This window comes from Malania oleifera, chromosome 3, assembly GCF_029873635.1.
Source record: "Malania oleifera isolate guangnan ecotype guangnan chromosome 3, ASM2987363v1, whole genome shotgun sequence".
Taxonomy (NCBI): domain Eukaryota; kingdom Viridiplantae; phylum Streptophyta; class Magnoliopsida; order Santalales; family Ximeniaceae; genus Malania; species Malania oleifera.
In genome coordinates, this window is record NC_080419.1 from 63,325,466 (window position 1) to 63,343,798 (window position 18,333).

General features: G+C 35.6%; 1 protein-coding gene across 2 annotated transcripts in view; it reads left to right on the forward strand.

Moving 5' to 3' along the window:
• Window positions 1–11,737, forward strand: part of LOC131150542 (CMP-sialic acid transporter 2-like) — a 54,696-nt gene extending 42,959 nt beyond the window's left edge. Inside the window, exons 7-16 of one of the 2 annotated variants that reach the window (XM_058101318.1) lie at window positions 1,273–1,332; window positions 1,521–1,643; window positions 1,825–1,902; window positions 3,658–3,727; window positions 9,170–9,277; window positions 9,534–9,667; window positions 9,749–9,828; window positions 10,476–10,524; window positions 10,626–10,689; window positions 11,344–11,737. In XM_058101318.1, coding sequence (XP_057957301.1) covers window positions 1,273–1,332; window positions 1,521–1,643; window positions 1,825–1,902; window positions 3,658–3,727; window positions 9,170–9,277; window positions 9,534–9,667; window positions 9,749–9,828; window positions 10,476–10,524; window positions 10,626–10,676 — 753 coding nt within the window. In that variant the 3' untranslated portion in view covers window positions 10,677–10,689; window positions 11,344–11,737. Of the gene's footprint in view, window positions 1–1,272; window positions 1,333–1,520; window positions 1,644–1,824; window positions 1,903–3,657; window positions 3,728–9,169; window positions 9,278–9,533; window positions 9,668–9,748; window positions 9,829–10,475; window positions 10,525–10,625; window positions 10,935–11,343 lie in introns of those variants that run through there. The other variant, XM_058101317.1, reaches the window with a different exon arrangement.
• Window positions 11,738–18,333: the final 6,596 nt, after the last annotated feature.

Sequence of the window (18,333 nt, forward strand, 5' to 3'; positions counted from 1 at the left end):
TTTTTTAATTATATTTTAAATATCAGTCTGCTCCCAAAAGGCATATGTCTTCCCATCTGTGACATAAAAATGCGCTTTTTGTCCTGAGGCGTAGGCATTCTCCTTTAAGGCATACGCAATTTAGGGATTGTGCCTTTCAAGTTACGCCTGAGGACGTTTTATGCTTAAAATGCATCAAGGTGCGCCTCACGAACGCCTTTTAAAACACTGGTAATATTTATATTGAACTAGATTGAAGCTACTTTAGAGTTTTGAAGCTCTGTAATCATGTTAAGTTCGCGGTGCTAATCATATGAGCAACTCTGCTTGTGTTGCACTAGTGTTTTGTCCCGCTCCACATAACCAGTCCTGAGCTCAGATATGGAAGAGCCAGAAGGAGGATTGTGGTAGGTGGCTGACACCAGATCACTTAGTTCCATAGGACGGCTATAAGATCTGCTATGTTGTATATTATACCTTGGAAAACTAAGAACTTACATATCCAAATAGTAAATATATAAAGAAATGAGAATTTTGAGATGGGTGACTGGTATAGCAATATAGCTCTAAAAAGATAAATTGAGGAATGAATTGATCAACACATCTGTAAGTTAGGCTTACGACATATTGGAGATAAGATAAGGGAAGGCCAGCTAAGTTGGTTTGGACACTTGCAACATACACCAATAATGCTCCAAAAAGAAAGAATCATATAATCGATGTTAGAGGTTGCAAGAGGGCTAAAACCTATAATAACTTGGACTGAGGTAATAAATAAGGATTTGGAAGCAGTTTAACTTTCTGATTATATTTCCTTATATATTGTGCAGAATGCAAGCAAAGGATTTCTGCAGTCAAGCCAGGACGCAAGGCTTGGTATTTGTGTTGACGTTTATGGTGCTAACCTGAATTAGAATTTTGATTGTGAAATACAGCAGATACTTCCCAAGGAAATATATTAGCCTTGATTTTGGCTCCCACATCATTATTCTTGCTTGGTCTGATTTTCAGTTTCCAAGCCGACTTCTGTGTTTAGACCATTACTTCCAACTATTAGTATTTGACAACTTAGGTCGTCTAAACCTGTGTGAGCTTGCTTGTCAATAAATTGTGATGTTGGCATGCCCTGAAAATTTCTAATTGGATTACATGTTTGTGCAACATGTCAATATATGCTAGAAAAGGAAAGCATGTGCATTTACATTGACCTAGGAAATTCCACCATTCTTTTGTAACATATTGGCGTTAAATCATGACTTAATAGTCAACTTTGGGTAAACTCCGAATGTGCAGGTTTTGGTGATTGCTGTTCTATTAAAGATAATAATGAAGCGTCGGTTTTCCATAATTCAGGTTAGCCCCAAATTTAAATGGCTCTTTTTTTTTTCTCCTTTTTGTTGGACAGGTATTGTGGGGGTGGGGACAGTTTGCAAATTTTGTAACTAATTGGTATCAACTGTTTTGGAAAAGTATATGAGCATCCATAGTCTGATATTATTTTTATTAGGTATATGAGGTTCTGATTCATTATTTTGTTATAGTGGGAGGCTCTTGCTTTGTTGCTTATTGGGATTAGCATAAATCAGATGCGTTCTCTACCTGAGGGTACTACCGCTCTGGGTCTTCCAATAGCAATGGGTGCATACGTTTACACATTGATATTTGTAAGTTGTTTCAGAATAGTTGATTTTAGATGGAAATATTCTTATGTTTAATATTTGGTTGCAATTCATGAAGTGCTGGTTGTGCAAGCTGTGCAAGACTGAACAGTCCTTTCTCGAAATTTCTTATCTTCAAAAATTATCCATGTATGCTTGAAACTGACATACAGAATTTAATTCACAGGTAACTGTTCCATCCTTGGCCTCAGTCTATAATGAGTATGCTCTGAAGAGTCAATATGAGACTAGCATTTACCTTCAGGTGATTCATTAGTACTGAGCATTATTGGCTTTTCTGTAGAGTTATGGAAATAATAGTTCAAGAATTTTTCAGTTTGACATTTGCATTACAATTTCAATGGAGACAAAAAAATTATCATTTTCTATACTTCAATGCCTATGTTATTATTTTTATTTAGAAAATTACAAAGAACGGAGGATTAGATATCATCCTAAAAGTTACAATAAAGCTCCCCTCCCATCCTTTCACAGATTGGACAGTGAAAGTGCCCAAAATAACCCCAAAGAATGAGCTCAAAAGAAAGCAACGAAAAAAATAATAATAAAAAGACCTCTATCCTATAACAAATGTGAGTGAGTTGTTTTGCCATTGACATATTTGCTTTTTTTTTATCCTTTAAGTCCAAAAAAGAGCAAAGAAAGTGTATATCCCTGAAACCATCCCTTTCTTTCTCCTCTGAAACCACATTGCACCAACAAAAAAGCATTAACAGTTCATGGCAGCATCAATGCTCATGAAAATTGAAAACAGATAGGCTCAAAGCTGCCTAGCCACTTGACAATGGAGAAACAAATGATCACTAGTTTCACTCTCCTCTAGACATATAGTACAAATATTGGGACTGACAGCCATAAGGCCTCCTCACCTGCAACAAATCATTAGTATTAAGCCTTTTTTTTTTTCTTAATCAGCAAAGATACATTGTTAGAAGATAGACAATGGGGATCAAGGGGATTCTAGGCAAGTACAATACAAAAAATGAAAAAAAAAAAAAAATACAACTGTCTCTCTGAAGCATCAAGGAAATCAGGGATTACAAAGATGTCCTCCCTCCCAGCCAGCCCACTTTGCCAATTAGAAAGAAATCATAGATATCCAATGTCCTTTACAGCCTGGTCTAGAGTCCACATGAAAGGCATGATCTTGAATGGTACCTTAGTGGTCCTAATAAATTATTGAAGGGGAAAGAAGAGTTCAAAGAAAAATTTTGTGGTTAGTGCATATAAGTTATTATTACTAAGTTTCCTTTTATTTTCATCATTCATTTACAATGTATGCCAAAATAACACACTAGTGATGAGTGAGCTGGTTAATGTTAGTGCCAGTAATACTTGGGCCTTGACGGCACCTCTTAACAGTCAGGATATTGCCCTAGATTGTGTGAAAATGAGATTCATGTAGCCAACCCCATGTAGTGGGACTCATGTTTTGTTGCTGTTATTTTCCTTGTGACATCCCCTTGTATATAAGACTGATAACTGGGTTGAACAAGAAAGTTTGAAACCTATCCAGTTTCTGGGTTATACAAGAAAGTTGATGATATCAAGGCAACAAATATTCCTGAGAATATGTTTCTGGTGATTATGTTTGGGGTTTTCTAAGAAGAAATATTGTACGATTTTACAGGTTAGAAGTTTATGTTAATATTAGTTAGCTAATAATAATCTAATATGAGCTGAATATGATCAGGGATAGAGTTGTTGGCCCAATGGAAGCATGTAAGGACTTGCAGTAAGAGTAGAAACTCCTTTTGCACTATGTTAAGTGGTCGATGTATGACCCACAACATAAATCTTGGGTTTAAACTGTCGATCAGTTTCAAATTAAATACACAGTGCTCTCTAATTATTACCGCTGAATTGTTTTATCCTTTTTTTGTTCATTCATTCTTTGTTCATAAGTTTGAGATACAAGTTTAATCTTTGAATTATGGAAATATACCTTCTGTAAGTTTTGTATCTTCTGAATTTCGACAAAGTGCTCCTTGATTTGCAGAATTTATTTTTATATGGATATGGTGCTATATTCAATTTTCTAGGAATCCTGGGAACAGTCATTATTAAAGGTATGGACACAGATCATTTTTATTCTTTTTTTTTAACAAACTTCAGTTGTACTTCTTTAAGTTTTACAGATGTGAAATGTCTGAGAGACATAAATGCTGTATATGCCAATAAATATATATATATTTTTTATATTTTTAAATCTTGGATTTGATTCGGTCATTTGTCTTATATCATGTGATTTATCTTCATGTGCATGTATATGAGGAAGCTTTCTTCACCTGGAACAATCTTGCAAAAAGTGCACTGGTGTGATGTTCCATGTGTGCATACATGTGTAAATACATTCAAAACATATTTTCATACATATGTATGGATGCTCACTTGTACACTTGCGTGTGTGCCTGAACCCACACACCCCAACTGCAAGTGAGCTCTCTTAGGTTTGTGCAATTGGTTGATTTGCCTGGTTTGGAGCAAAAATCAGGTGAACTGAATTATTTGGTTGAACACAAGCACAGAAGGAACAAAACTGAACTGAAACATTATTAACAGCCTCCTCTCTCGTAGTCCTTGTATTCACCTGACGTGCGTTTGATCTTGGTTCCTATTTGCGATGTGATTAGGTGGATTTCATTGGACCGTCCATATTGAAGGGAAATCCTTCAATCTGCATTCAGAGAGAGTAGGGGAGGGTGGTTTCATTTGTTGTTTGAAAGAAACCCCCTTCGCACTCATTGGTTTAGGGTTTCTTTGGCGGTGGCGTCAGGTGTTTCATGGATAGTCTGTTGTCGGTGTTTGGCTGGAGACGAGCAGTTTCTCTCGTAAAACAAGATACAGAAAGTTGGGTTATTGGATGATGGTTAGATTGACGAGGAAGGCAAAGTTCTTGGAATTAGGGTTAGGTTTGAGTGGGAAATTGTTTTCCATTTTTGTCCCAGGTGGTGTTCGTGATGAAGACTGGCAGACTTTTGAGAGTGTATCTGTGACAATTCATTTGGAGCTGATGCTCAACAGTCAGAAAGATTAGCATGGAGGCTGGCTTCCGACCTTCTACAGAGATGCCTAGGGTTCTGCAGGAGGCTACCCAGCGGTTGAAGCCTTGAAGATGAAGTGGTCTGGTCCTACGTCTATATCTACCTTGTTAGATCTGGACCTATTGGGTAATATGGTTTCTCCAGGCTTAGGCCTGGATTAGGCTCAAATATCAGCCCAGTTCGGAGTTAAAAGAAGCCCAATAAGCATAAGGTAATTTAGAGTTACATGGGCCCTCTATTTCAGGCCCAATTATTTGAACCAAGTCAAGGTTTTCAGACGCATCTTAAAAAGGGTCATTTGAAGCAGGCCCATTGTTCATCTCAGACCTGGTTAGTTGGGCCTTGTAGCATTCAGGCCCAAAGTTCAAGTTACATTTTAAATAGGTAGCCTATGCATTCTTTTCCTTCTCTGAAGCAGGCCCAAGTCCCACCATCTGCTTTGCAGCTGGAGAAAAAGCAGACATCTCTCCTCAGTGGAAAGAGAATTCATTCCAAACAGCCTCGGAGGACAAAAGATGGTGAAAGTTAGTCATGCGAATCTATTAATTCTGGGAGTTTAGTTCATGTTGCACCTTTGGTTGGAGAGTAATCTTGTGCAGAGTTCAGAACTTCAAGTGAATTCCTAGTGATGACTGTTGAGAAAAGGGGGATTATAAAGGATTTCGAAGCTGGCGTGGAGAAGACTAACTGCATAAATGATTGTTGGGAGGGAAAACATGTTGGTACGGGAATCAATTCTGGAAATTTAAGGGGCCAAAAGGTTTGTGATCATCGGAAGGCTGTTCTAATGGGTGTGGAAATGAGGAAAAGATGTGAAGAGAGAGCATCCTGGTGCGTTTGTGCCAAAGATCTTAAGGAGGTTTAAAAATAAAGGTAAGTATTGTTCATATGCTGAGAAGGGCGTGACTAGCGTAAGGGCTAGCAAAGGTACAGAGAAGAAGAAATGGGAGGATGGTGGTAAAAATAAAATGAAGAAGGGTCAGAGGGAGCTAGCTAATTTGGAAGTGCTCAGTGAACTGCAATGGAAAAGGATTGAATAGGGGATTTTTAATGCTATATTTTATTTATTTCTTTTTTATTTATTGGAATTTTTTTTTTTATAAATTTTTGGAGGACTTGCTGTCCCTGCTTGTAATTTCTCTTTTCTCTACCTAATAAATCTTTTTGGTCAATAATATTCTTAACATCCAAACACAAACTGACCAAATTGGTTTATTCTGCAGTTTGAGAAACCTGACCAACCATAATAGAAGATATGAAGGGTACTTGTCCTCCTGGATATCAAAGTGAGCCCTGCAGGCTGTAGAAACACTTAGGTGTGGTTCCTGGAATGCGTATTCCTAGGAATAGAGCATTGGGAAGATAAAAGATTTGATGACTTTCAGAATATGTGTTGTCATTAGAAAGAAAATGGTAAATTCAATAATTTGTTATGAATCCGTAATATGAAATAGACAAGGAATGATAATTTTATCATGGGAATTCTATTCATATCTGATTCCATGTTGGATGGAACAACACAGGTTTTTACATATTGATTTCTTTTCCATATCCCATATAATTTTTATTTCATCGGCATCTTATCACATTCTATTCCTAGGAATAGGCATTCTGCAAATGAAACATAACCTTACAGAATTGCTTATGTCATCTATTTCTTCCTTGGTTCTGGCAAATTCTTCCTATGGGCCATGGAATGCTTTAAGCTCAACCATTGATTACTGAAAGTAGTGAAGGTACCTGGCATCTAACACTTTGATTTCACAGAAATACATGATGCCCAAATTTTGTTTTCAAATTTTCTTTCTAAACTTCTGATTTCAAAAGAAGAATGGAGGAGGAGAGGAAGAATCAAGAACCTACCTTGCTATGTCCGCCCTCAAGGTGGAGGAGCAGTGGATCACAAGTAGATGGCGGCAATTGGCAAAGGCGAACAACTGGAAGGTTCAAAATTGAGGCTCGAGGTGTTGAGTGACTGAGCCAAAAGATGAGCTCCAGAACAATGAAGCGAATGAATTGCTGAGATTTCCTGGTGGAAGCACTGCAGGTGTTGCAGTGATGCAGTGCTTCTTGAGACTCAAACTCAAGGATATTTTATTTTGGCAGCCCTTTAGGCTTAGTGGGCTATATTATATCCCTAAAGCTTTTTCGAAAGCTCAAATAGTTCAGTTCAGTTTGGTTGCTTCACGAGTAATAAAACCAATATTGAACGTGATAGCTGAACAGTTCTAGTTTTAAACCAAACGAAATTGAACCTTCTTGCTGGTTTAACCAAACTAAATTGGACGAGTAGTTCATTTGGATGGTTTAATCAGTTAAAACCTGTCTTTGTTCATTCCTATGCGCATTTCCAATGCTGCTCTGATTCTGGGCATGCGAGAGATAATCCTTTAGAAAGAAAGTGTGGGTACTGTTGAGGGTTATTTAACATTGGAAATCTGTAAGGGTAGTTTTTGAAATTGGAATACCAAACTAGGCATGCCTTTAAGCCTAATTCTTGTGGTATCAATCTGTTAAGGGAACTTGACCTGGGTTTCCCTAAGGAAGTCCTAAATTGTTCTCATTAATAATAAAGGAAAGGATAATATGTGGTTAATGTTGCCTATATCTAGCAAGGAGAAAAAAATCTAGTGATGTTAATCCTTGAATACATCATTTAAAAATCAGTGGCTGTCTGGAAAAAGCCTAAGTTTTAGATTTGGGGGAGAATAATTCTAAACTTTATTTGAAATCTACCTAATAAAATATAAAGTTCGAGCCACTCAATCTAAGAGCTTAAGCTATTAGATGAAGGCACAGTAACAGGTTTTAGATGTATTATACTTGCTCACAGGCAAGCCGTTTAAGCTTATGAGTGTTATAAAAGCAAGGGCGCTATTTATCTTGGGCTGAATTTTACTATGAAGTAGGTTTTAGGGATTTGAACTTGATCTAACTGTTTAGATCTCAAGGTTCCAAATTTCTAATACCACAACAAAGAGCAACTCACTAAGCCATTAATTACCACAACACCAACAATCAAGTGTTTAGTCCCACTAGGTGGTTTTGCTATTTGAATCCTCGTCCACCATTTTGCATGATCTAGAGCAATATCCTGCGAATGTTGGAGTGCAGTCAAATCCTTAATCACTATCTTGGTACAAGTATTCTAGGTCTAATTCTCCCCCTCCTTCTGCCACCAGCATTAACTTGTTCACTTTTCAATGGTGTGTTTTCAGTTTACCATGGATCATTCTTTCATTTGTCTCTCAAAGTTACACCACTCATCCTCAGAATTCTCATTTCAACAGCTTTTACTTTTTGGATATGTTGCCTTCCTAGTTGCACAATATTCTGATCTATAGAGGATAGCTGTTTACCCATGTAACCTTTATTTCCAACGGTATTCTAAGGTCAGATGGCACACCCAAGGCACTTCTCCATTTTCCACTTAATCATTAGGTGAGAGTCCAAAAGTAGGTTTTATATCTAATATGATGCAGCAGGAGAAGGATTCATTTGTATCAAAATTAGATTTGTCCTTCCTAATGCTTTGATCCATTGGAATGGCAACCAAACAATGAAATGAAGAACATAGAACTATCCTACTAACATCTCTGAAATCATCCACATCATTAATGGGATCAGGAGGCTCCTTTAAACAGTGGACCAACTCAAACATCAACTGTAATTTCATCAGTCCCACCACCACCAGCTGCTCAAATTTTCAAGAACTCCCACTTCTCCCCTTCCTCCTTCATGCACAACACCAGACTCCGTCATTCTCATCCCTTTGTAGTCTTCCTCCTCCTAGGCAGTGTCCCTGTCGCCCTTGGTTTCAGTGTCTCAAAACTCCTTTAATTTGCTTCTTGTTTCTGCATGTTGTTTTTATATCTTTTGATTAAAAGGGTAGTTGGTCTACCATTAGCCTATTGAATGGGTGTCCCAATCCAAACATGGCGTAGGATAATAATCATAGCCAGGTTAGGCTAGTCCAGTTAGGTCCTGTCCAGTAAGCCCTAGCCTCGAAACCAAATGCACCTGAGCCATTGAGTTTGGGGGCTAGATTGCATGAAATAGTAAGGGGCATGTTTGAGCTTTGCTGTGTTATATATTGTTCTTGAATGCTCTTATGTTGCGAGAGTGTGTGTGTGTGTGTATTTTTTTTTTAATTTTATCTTCATTTTTTTGACTTTTTTTTTTAAAAAATTTTTTAATGTATATCATCATTAGTTGGGATGGGTTAAACATTGCTGTAAATGATATTGGAAAACTGAATTGAATGATTTTGATGATGTCTTCAAACTATTCTTATATCAGTAGTAGTTACAATAGCTTCCTCCCATGGCCTCATTATTGATGATAGATTTGTAATTTAAAAAAAGATGGCAGGGAAATGCCTTTGCTGATATATTTTATTGCTTTTGCTGTACTAGCTCTGTAATTAGATTTGAGTTGGGGCCATGATGTATTTTTTGAATGTTTCAGGTCCTAGTAGCTTTGATATCCTTGAAGGACATTCAAAAGCTACCATGCTTCTTATATTTAACAATGCAGCACAGGGAATTCTGTCCTCCTTTTTCTTCAAATATGCAGGTTGCTTCATTTACCCTTACTTAGCATTGTTTCTTGCCCCCAAGTATTTTCACTTATTTGTTACATTGTCCTTTGCATCAAAGAGTGAATTAAAAATCAGAATTCTGAGTTGGCTTCTGGGGAACACTTGAATGACAGTTTCATCTTACGGGCATCTTGAATGACTGCCATCTTACTTGCCTATTTGTTTGTGAACTATTTGACAATGTTTAATTTTGTTGCATCATTCTAATTATATTTCATTTTATGGATTCAGACACGATCCTGAAGAAGTATTCGTCAACTGTTGCCACAATATTCACAGGCATAGCATCTGCTGCATTATTTGGCCATACTCTGACTATCAATTTCATACTAGGAATTTCAATTGTGTTCATTTCAATGCACCAGGTATTCTTTTGAAAAATAGATGTCTTTTATCATTGACTAGCTAGTTTTGGGACTTACCTTGTGCTTTATTTTGCTCTTAAGTTCTTTTCACCTCTTTCGAAAGTTAAAGATGAACAACAAAATGGAGTTCTAGAATTGATTGATGTTCCGAACGACCACAGGTATGCGCTATTTTCTGTTTGTGTGTGTGTGTATATATATATATATATATATATATCTTATGTGCATTAAGTAGGGAATTCTGAACTCTTCTCCCTGTATGTTTTATTTTATTTTTGTTGGATGAACTGAAAAACTGGAATACAAATACATTTAACTGAATTGTAACTGTGTGACCAAAAAGATGAACATAATAAAAAGATTTGATGTCACTTCTAGATGGATTTAGTTTTGGTTTTGTTTTTATTCTGTTTTCTTTTTCTGATCTAATAAAAAAATTAAGTAAATTGAAGTTGTAGGAATGCACTTATGCACCCCTTTAAGAATACTTACCAGTTACCGGGGCAAGCTTCTCCTAGGATTTTAAAACATTGCTGTAAATTACTCCTCTGCACAATTACTATTGCATGGGACTAAATGGTGAAACGGCTAAAAAGACCCTTATAAATTAGCTTTAAAATGCATAACAAACTTAATAACAATGTGAACTTGGTGTATCAATCCTAGGCATTTGAAAATGTATCACATGCCCAAGAGTGGTAGTTAGGAAAATGCATATCAGGTTTGATGCAACCATTTTATAGTTGATAAAAATTAAACATTAATAACTGTTCCATTTCAATTACAACGTCCACTGAATGCTTTTCAGGTCAAAGGATTCTTCCTTCATTAGTATGGCAGCGGGTGCAAATGAAGAGGTATGAATTTGTCCTGTTATGTGGATGCATGGTCAAAGATTTAATACTATACTGCTAGTGAATCTGGCTAATTTTTTCTTGTGGATTTCTCCATTTACCAGGCTAGTCATCATGTAGCATCTGATGAAAGACAGCCACTTCTTCCCACCTGAGGTTGCTGAAAGAGTATGTTAACATTCCTTCATCGTTCTGTTAGTTGCCATCATAATGCGTCAAGTTGAAGGCTAAGTGCCGTAATCTGCTAAGAGTCACAAACTAATTCTGAGGGAAGCTAATAAATTTTGCATGTTGGGAGGAGTGAAAACATTCATTAGTCAAAACATGACTTATGTTTGGTTTGTAGAATGAAATGAGTTAAGAATGGAATGGAATGAAAATCTTAATAGAAAGTACGATCAAATCAAACGATAAATTCGATTTTCCATTCCATTCTTATGATGCATTAAGCATGTAGTTAGATCTGAAAGCACAAGAAAGTGGGTTAGAATTCAAATTTCAGCCAGTGAGAAACATATTTTCCCTCTTGGTGTTGATATTTAGGATCTTGAGAGATCCCACATTGTGCTTTCACAAACATCAAACTCCAACTTAATGTTGTTTTACAGAAGCCAAACAACCTGGAAATTAATGCGAAAAAAGAAATCCTAATAGAAATTCTTTGAACCTGCAATGTACAAACTGATGGCTTGTTAATTTTAATCCTCTTAATAAAACAGCACAGTCCTCACCATTGTTAGAAAAGCAGAGTACATTTTTGTTTAGGGCTATGATGATAGGAGACATGCTCACCTTTGTACCGTATCAAATTTTCTGTTGCAGGATTTTTTTCCTTGGAATTTTTTGGCTGCAATTATTGGATGATAGAAGCAAAATATACCAGCTGTCAGAAGGATTCAATAATTTTTTTTAAAGGAAAAAAACTAGAAAGAAATTTTTTTTTTTTGTCCCTACTTGTTTCTGTGTAAACCACTTCTCATTATGGGATATGGTGCCTATGTAGAGTGTGTTTTCTCGCGAAGGACACTGGGGAGCAAGCCGAGAGAGTTTCAGTTTAGATAGGGAAAAAAAAGAAAAGAAAACAGAGGCATGCGTGGGCTCATGTAGACTTTGTATCCTCAGATCTCTGCCTCACCTTTTATAACGTGGGGGGGCGTTCCCTGTGTTAATTGTATTCTTTATCTTATAATCATTTATGGATGAATCTTCTCCTTTATTTCTTGTCATGGATGAATTTACTTTTCATTTTTATTTACTTTTTCGTTTTTCTATATTTGTTTCTTGAATTAAAGGGCTGTTTTGGTCGCACTATAAAAAATGATAGAACTGAAAACTTTAAAAAAAAAAAAAAAGATCAGAAATAGAATACTACCAATAAATTTTGGTCCAACAAAAATTATGGAAATGAAAACAAAAAATGAAAAAAATCAGAAATACATACTCAAGTGAAAGTGGCAACTAGAAATTTATTTGTTTACTGTTTTTAAAATTTAAGTAAATAATGCTATTAAACTATTAAGAATTAAAGGCATAAATTAATTGTAAGTGCTATCATATCTTGAATGAAATTTGTGTTTTAACGGAGAACATCATAAGTTTTACTTTTTAAAACAACAGGAAATTAGAATGTAGATAAATATGTGATCTGCAAGAATCACGTATGAGTTCATGCAATCAAATGACTCCTCGTGATTTGATTTGGGAAGAAAAATAATGGAAGAAAAACTGTGCTATAGGATGCAAGAAGCCCGTAAACAAATTGATTTTGGGTTGTGTTGAAGACGACAAGATGCTTGGTAAGTTGAAAAATTAAAATAAAGATTAAAGAAAATAAAAGTTCCATTACCATCAAGGTGCAAAAAAAATATCATAACCTTGTGTTTTGGGGGCATCTTGAATTTTGGATTTACATTAATTTAGATAAAATGGGTGCAAAATTGTATTGAACTTTGTCCAAATTCACACAAATCCATTTTGAGGGATTGATATCAATCTCCCAAATGTAGCATAAGAGAATTTATCACTCTTCTCCCCATAATTATGAAAACCCACTGCTATATTATAACCCAAGAACCTAAGGGTGGACCAATGTTAAAAACTCGTCGTCTTTTGGCTTGAACTTATACTTCCCAAGGCACAACTCACCTCTTTCTTCATGGTTAGTAAATACTCATGCTACATTATATATACTATCGTCCCTAAAGTCAAGATATAACTTTGAAAAATAATACTCTACTATGCTTGGAAAGTTAAGCCAAGTACATTATCCTACAAAGAGCCTTCAAGGAAGAAACGGCCAAGTTAAAAAAAGTAAACTATGCATGTCTTGAAAAGAAAAACCTCCCATTAATGCATAAACAAACTAAAGGCTAATAAATTAGTCTTGAAAACAAACTTGAAATGAAATTGTGCCTATGTCAACCAAAACATTTATGCCCCATACAAGGTTCAACTTCTAAACATCCTTCTTCCTTTTAGTTTTATTTTTATTTTTATTTTATTTTATTTTATAATTTCAATAAGTAGGTTCCACTGCTAGGTGGGACTAACTAACAAATCTCTACCTTGTGGTATGTGGTGCCATCACATGTTGGCCCAAGTGGCAACCCAAAGGGGGGCGATAAATTGGGTTCAATGAAACTTAAGAGTTTGATTACTAAAATTAAAACACATTCAAGGAATTCAATCAAATTCACAAAAATATAAAAGTAATTAAAATAAAAAGAGTAAGGGAAGACAAATGCAAACCCCTTTATAGAGTGGTTCAGCTGTCCCAAGTCTATGTCCATTCCTTAAGACCCAACCACCTTGAGGTTCCACTAATCCTCTTACTTTAATAGAGGCAAAGTCACCAATTACCCTTTTCTTTGATGAAGGCAAGGACTCCAAGAGATTTGAATATAAAAGAAAGATTTCCTCATAAGGAAAGACACATAACTTGAAAGACCAAATATAAATACAAAGTTATCAAGTCATGGAACTAATTAAGAGTTTTGTATTTTATCTCTTTGAGAAAAATAAACAAATTTGAGAGACTAGTAAGAGCTTCAGAGTATTTGGATGTGCAAATATGATAACAAAAGATTCTCTTCCATTTATTTGCTCTTAAAGGGAATATATATAGAATTTGAAGTCAAACTAGTTGTTTTCCATTCGTTGGGATGTGTCAGCCTATTGACTGATTGGCCACTCTTTAGGGTCAATCAATCGATGACTACCGTTAGGCACATTCAACTCAGGATCTGATCAACCGTCCTTGAGGACTAGTCAACCAGGCAACCTTTTTTTTTTTTTCCGAGGGCGGTTGGCTTGAACTAGTCAACCTACCTCTAATTGGACCAGTCGACCTGCCCTTTGACCTAAAGTGGCCAACATGCTCTTTGGGATGGGCGACTGGTTTGGGTAGAGTAGCCCACATCAATATCATTTATTTTATTAATTTTCTTATCTATGTTATGAATTCATAGCACAATATAAGCATTATTTTCAAAATCATATCATGTTCAAAATACTTCAAAATAAAAAGTTTTCAAGTTTCTTCCCTATTGATGGTCATTTTGACTGAATGAGCAGAGATTGACAAATCTTATTTATCTCCCTCTATCTTGAAAGTAATGATGTAATCCCAAAAGGAGGGGTGAATTGGATATTTTAAAATTATTAAGCATAGTCTCAGGTTATTTAAAACCTTTTAAAATATACCAATCACAATCTCACACCAATCTCAAACACAATCTACTAATCAGCGATAGTACTATACCAATAGACAATCCTAGGTATATATGAAATTGAAAAAAAGACTCTAAATTTAAGCTTTCAACTAGTTCAACAATTACTCTGAATTCAATCAAAAATCAAATATGTTATTTAAGACAAAAATTCAATAATGCAAACTTAGCACCTTACTTTCTTGTGCTTGAATACACAACCAGTCACAATAGCTTTGCCTCAGCCAATAGAAACTAAATCCAAGGTTCAAGACTTGTTTGAATTTCAACTGAAAACTTTAAAACATACAAATCATTAAACAAACCAATCGATTTATTCAAAGTACTCTAGAACCGAACTCAACATGCAATTTAATTTTCCCAATGAATTTAGAAACATACACAACAGATTATGATTGCAAAATTTAAAGAGATAAGGAAAGAATATTGAACACCATATTTTTTACAAGGTTCGGCTTACCGCCTCTATCCTTGCCTCAAGAAACTTGCTGTGAGGATTTCCTTTACCCACTTTGTTCAATAGGTGGAGTACGCCTCTCTCCGTTGGAAGGTGGAGACCCCTGTCTAACGAGAACACCCTCTCGCTAGGCAACGATTCAAACCCTAGACCGTCAAATTGCTAAACCAACAATACAAATTTTTTGTACAATAAAAACACTCTTATACTTCGAAAATCAATATGCAATAGAAGCTCATAGAAGCTCATAGAAGCTCATAAAGCACTATATACTTCGAAAATCAATATGCAATAGAAGCTCATAGAGATTGCAAAGATATTATGATTGTAAGATAAGAGAATTATAAAAACAAAATCAGAAATCGTCTAGGGCTTTCAGCAAAAAATGCACAGCAGTTTTTTAGAGTATGAATCAAGAGTATAACAAAAATTTGAATTGTATATGCGAGTATTGGATGCCCTGACTACGTAAAAAACATCTTTATATAGAGTAGGAAAAATTGTTACCGTTTTCCCTAAGTTTGGAAACCAAATCATTCGAATTTGGAAAGAAATTAGTGCTATTAGAAAGTTTAAAACATAGACTTCAGTTGCCTGAACCATGAGGTCATTTTCCTGAACTAAGTAAAAATAGCGCTCCAAAACAGGCAGTAGTAGTTCAGTCGCATGACCCCGAGAGTTCAGCCACCCGACCCTGTTCTATTTTCTTTTTACATTGGTAGTAGCATATTAGTCACCTAATTGGTAATCATCAATCACTTGAACACTATACTACTTAGTGTTTTTCACATTTTGATTCCAAAACTTGTTTATATTAACTTTGAAGAGTATTTTGAACCTTTTAAAAATATTTTTCATATTCTAAATAAAGTCTCTAAGTCCATAATTAAATCCTAAGAGCTTCAGCCACAATATTAAATTTTATAAGTACTTACATGAGACTCTAAAAAGATAAATACACTTAAATTCCTAAGTCTTCATGTTGCATAGCTTTTGACATTGTCCAAGCTTGATCATCACTTCAATACGCTTATATCCTTCATGACTTGTAGCTTTAAGTTTGGGCTTCATTCAATCTTTTAAAAGTAGAACCATTTACTTTGTGACACACTCGATTCCTGAAAAACTTGAAAGTACAATTAGTAACCTTGATTTTTTATCAACAAAACGAGATTAAACCTTGTTAGGCCAACAATCTCCCCCTTTTATTGATGACAAAAAAGGAGTAAAATGAGGTAGCCTTGATAAGGCTCCCCCTCACAATAAGCATAGAACACAAAAAATATAATCAATATACAACTATGTGTTAAAGCTTTAACCGTGAGTTTGTGCTTCTCCTTTTAAAAAGATTGCCCTCAACAAGTCATTTCATGAATATTAACACTTACAAAGCTCATATCATAATTTCAATATGACATGTATCAAGCTTTAGAAAAAATATCGTATATCAAGCTAACATGTATTACTCCCCCTGAATGTAATGTTTCTTTGAACAACATTCAATGTTCAATAAATTCATAAGAGATTTCAATACATTCATAAGATATATCTACATTTAGCATAAACTTATCAGCATGTATAGCAACAATTTATGTTGACTCTATGTGTAACGACCTGCTTAACTTATCACATAATAACCATAAATAATAATAACATCAACCCGAACCCGTGGGTAGCGGGGATAGCCTGACATGAACAGCGGAAACCTAAGCAGCAGTAAAAATAAATTACATCCATCAAACCATTAATTACATAATACCAGAGTTTACTACATCATCAAAATACTATATTTATATACAACCTCCAAAACATAAAAATAATCTTAGGATCATACAACAAAAATCTCCTGATCCTAGATCAAAATCTTACCCTCCTAGTGGGGTAACTCCTCTCACTCAATGGCGGCCACGACCCGCCGGTCTTTCAGGGTCTCCTGAAAAATTAATTTAAGTTCAGGGGTGAGACACTTCTCAGTAAGGGAAAATAAACTAAATACAACTGTGTGGCAACATGAATATATAATGCAATTATACATATATAATACATTTCATATAACTATAAATATTCGTCATAACATATTGAATCATCATATACTTTCATATTTTTCTAGTAACTCATATCATTCATAAATCGTCTGTTATATCTGATAATACTGAAAACAAACCTAGGATGAATAGTTAGCTGATGTCATGTATTACCCCCCTATGACGGGTTGTGCAGGCCGAAGGCGGGACCCGACAATGGCTGGCCGACCACTACCGAGTCAAAAATGTTTGTAAGTACGATGGGTCCGCCACACCTTGGTTTGGACTTCCAGGTGGACGTTTACAACTCTACACTGAAAGCCACCTCGACTATCCATCTCCCACCCCCTCGTGGGGTGGTTAGCATAAGTCTGAACATAGATATCTAATCTATATATATAGCTACGGTACCGAGCTCCTGAAACTGAACTAAACTAACATCTGGATTCTGATAACATATAATACATGATATTATAACATCTTTCATAATTTCATAAATATGGCCTTGCGCCGAAATCATTTCATAAATACGACCTCGTGCCGATCGTTTCGTAAATACGGCCTCGTGCCGAACATTTCATAATTATGGTCTCATGCCAAATATTTCATAATTACAGTCTCGTGCCGAATATTTCATAATTACGGTCTCATGCCGAATATTTCATAATTACGGCCTCGTGCTGAACATTTCATACATATCATTTTGAAAATAAATCAATTATCATGTATTTCAAAATCATCATACACTGCATTATTACGTAATTCCTGAAAACATGTTTACTCGTAAAATTGTTGTAACGTAATATATTTCATGAAAAATAATACTCATGCCACACAATGCTAAATTAAATCATATGTTCCATTCTAAAATTGTAATTACTGTAAACAGCAGTATTTTCCCAAGTATGCATTTATTCCATAATATTCAAATATCGTACATATTTTTCAGAAAATCAATTTGCTCATAAATAATAGTAATTTGGTTGAAAAATAATTGCTTTAGTTTATTCCCTTGCCTGACTACTGAGAAAGCCCCTAAAATATCCTGGTCTAACACCCATAGGATTTCCTGATCAATACCTTGAAAATGAAAATTTTCAGTATTAAACTTCAGTATTTTCATGAGTATATCATTTTCTATAATTACCGCAAGACCAAATTTAGCTTAAAAAGCCTTACCTCAACTCAGGGATGATTTTCAACGGAGTTCCACCAACGATCCACTTTGGCAAATATGCAGAGAACTTCTCTAAGAGTGTCGTGGTGGTCTCAGATTGTCAATCCGGCAAGCAAGGGAGCCGAAATCGAAGAGAGAAGAGAGAGAAACCGTAGGGAGAGAGAGAGTGAGTGAAATTTTTCCTTAATTTTGACATTTAATCCGGGTTTTTTATATTTATAGGACAGGATTCATCGACGAGCCACGTCATCTCGTCGATGAGTCCTTCAATAATTTCGTCGATGAAACCCACTCCTCGTTGACGAAATTCAGACTGCTCAAAACCTCTCTCGGTATTTCCTCGTCGACAAATCCCCTATGTTCGTCGACGAGGCCCTGACAACTTCTCTCGGTTATTCCTTCTGTTACTATTTCCATTTCCCTTCC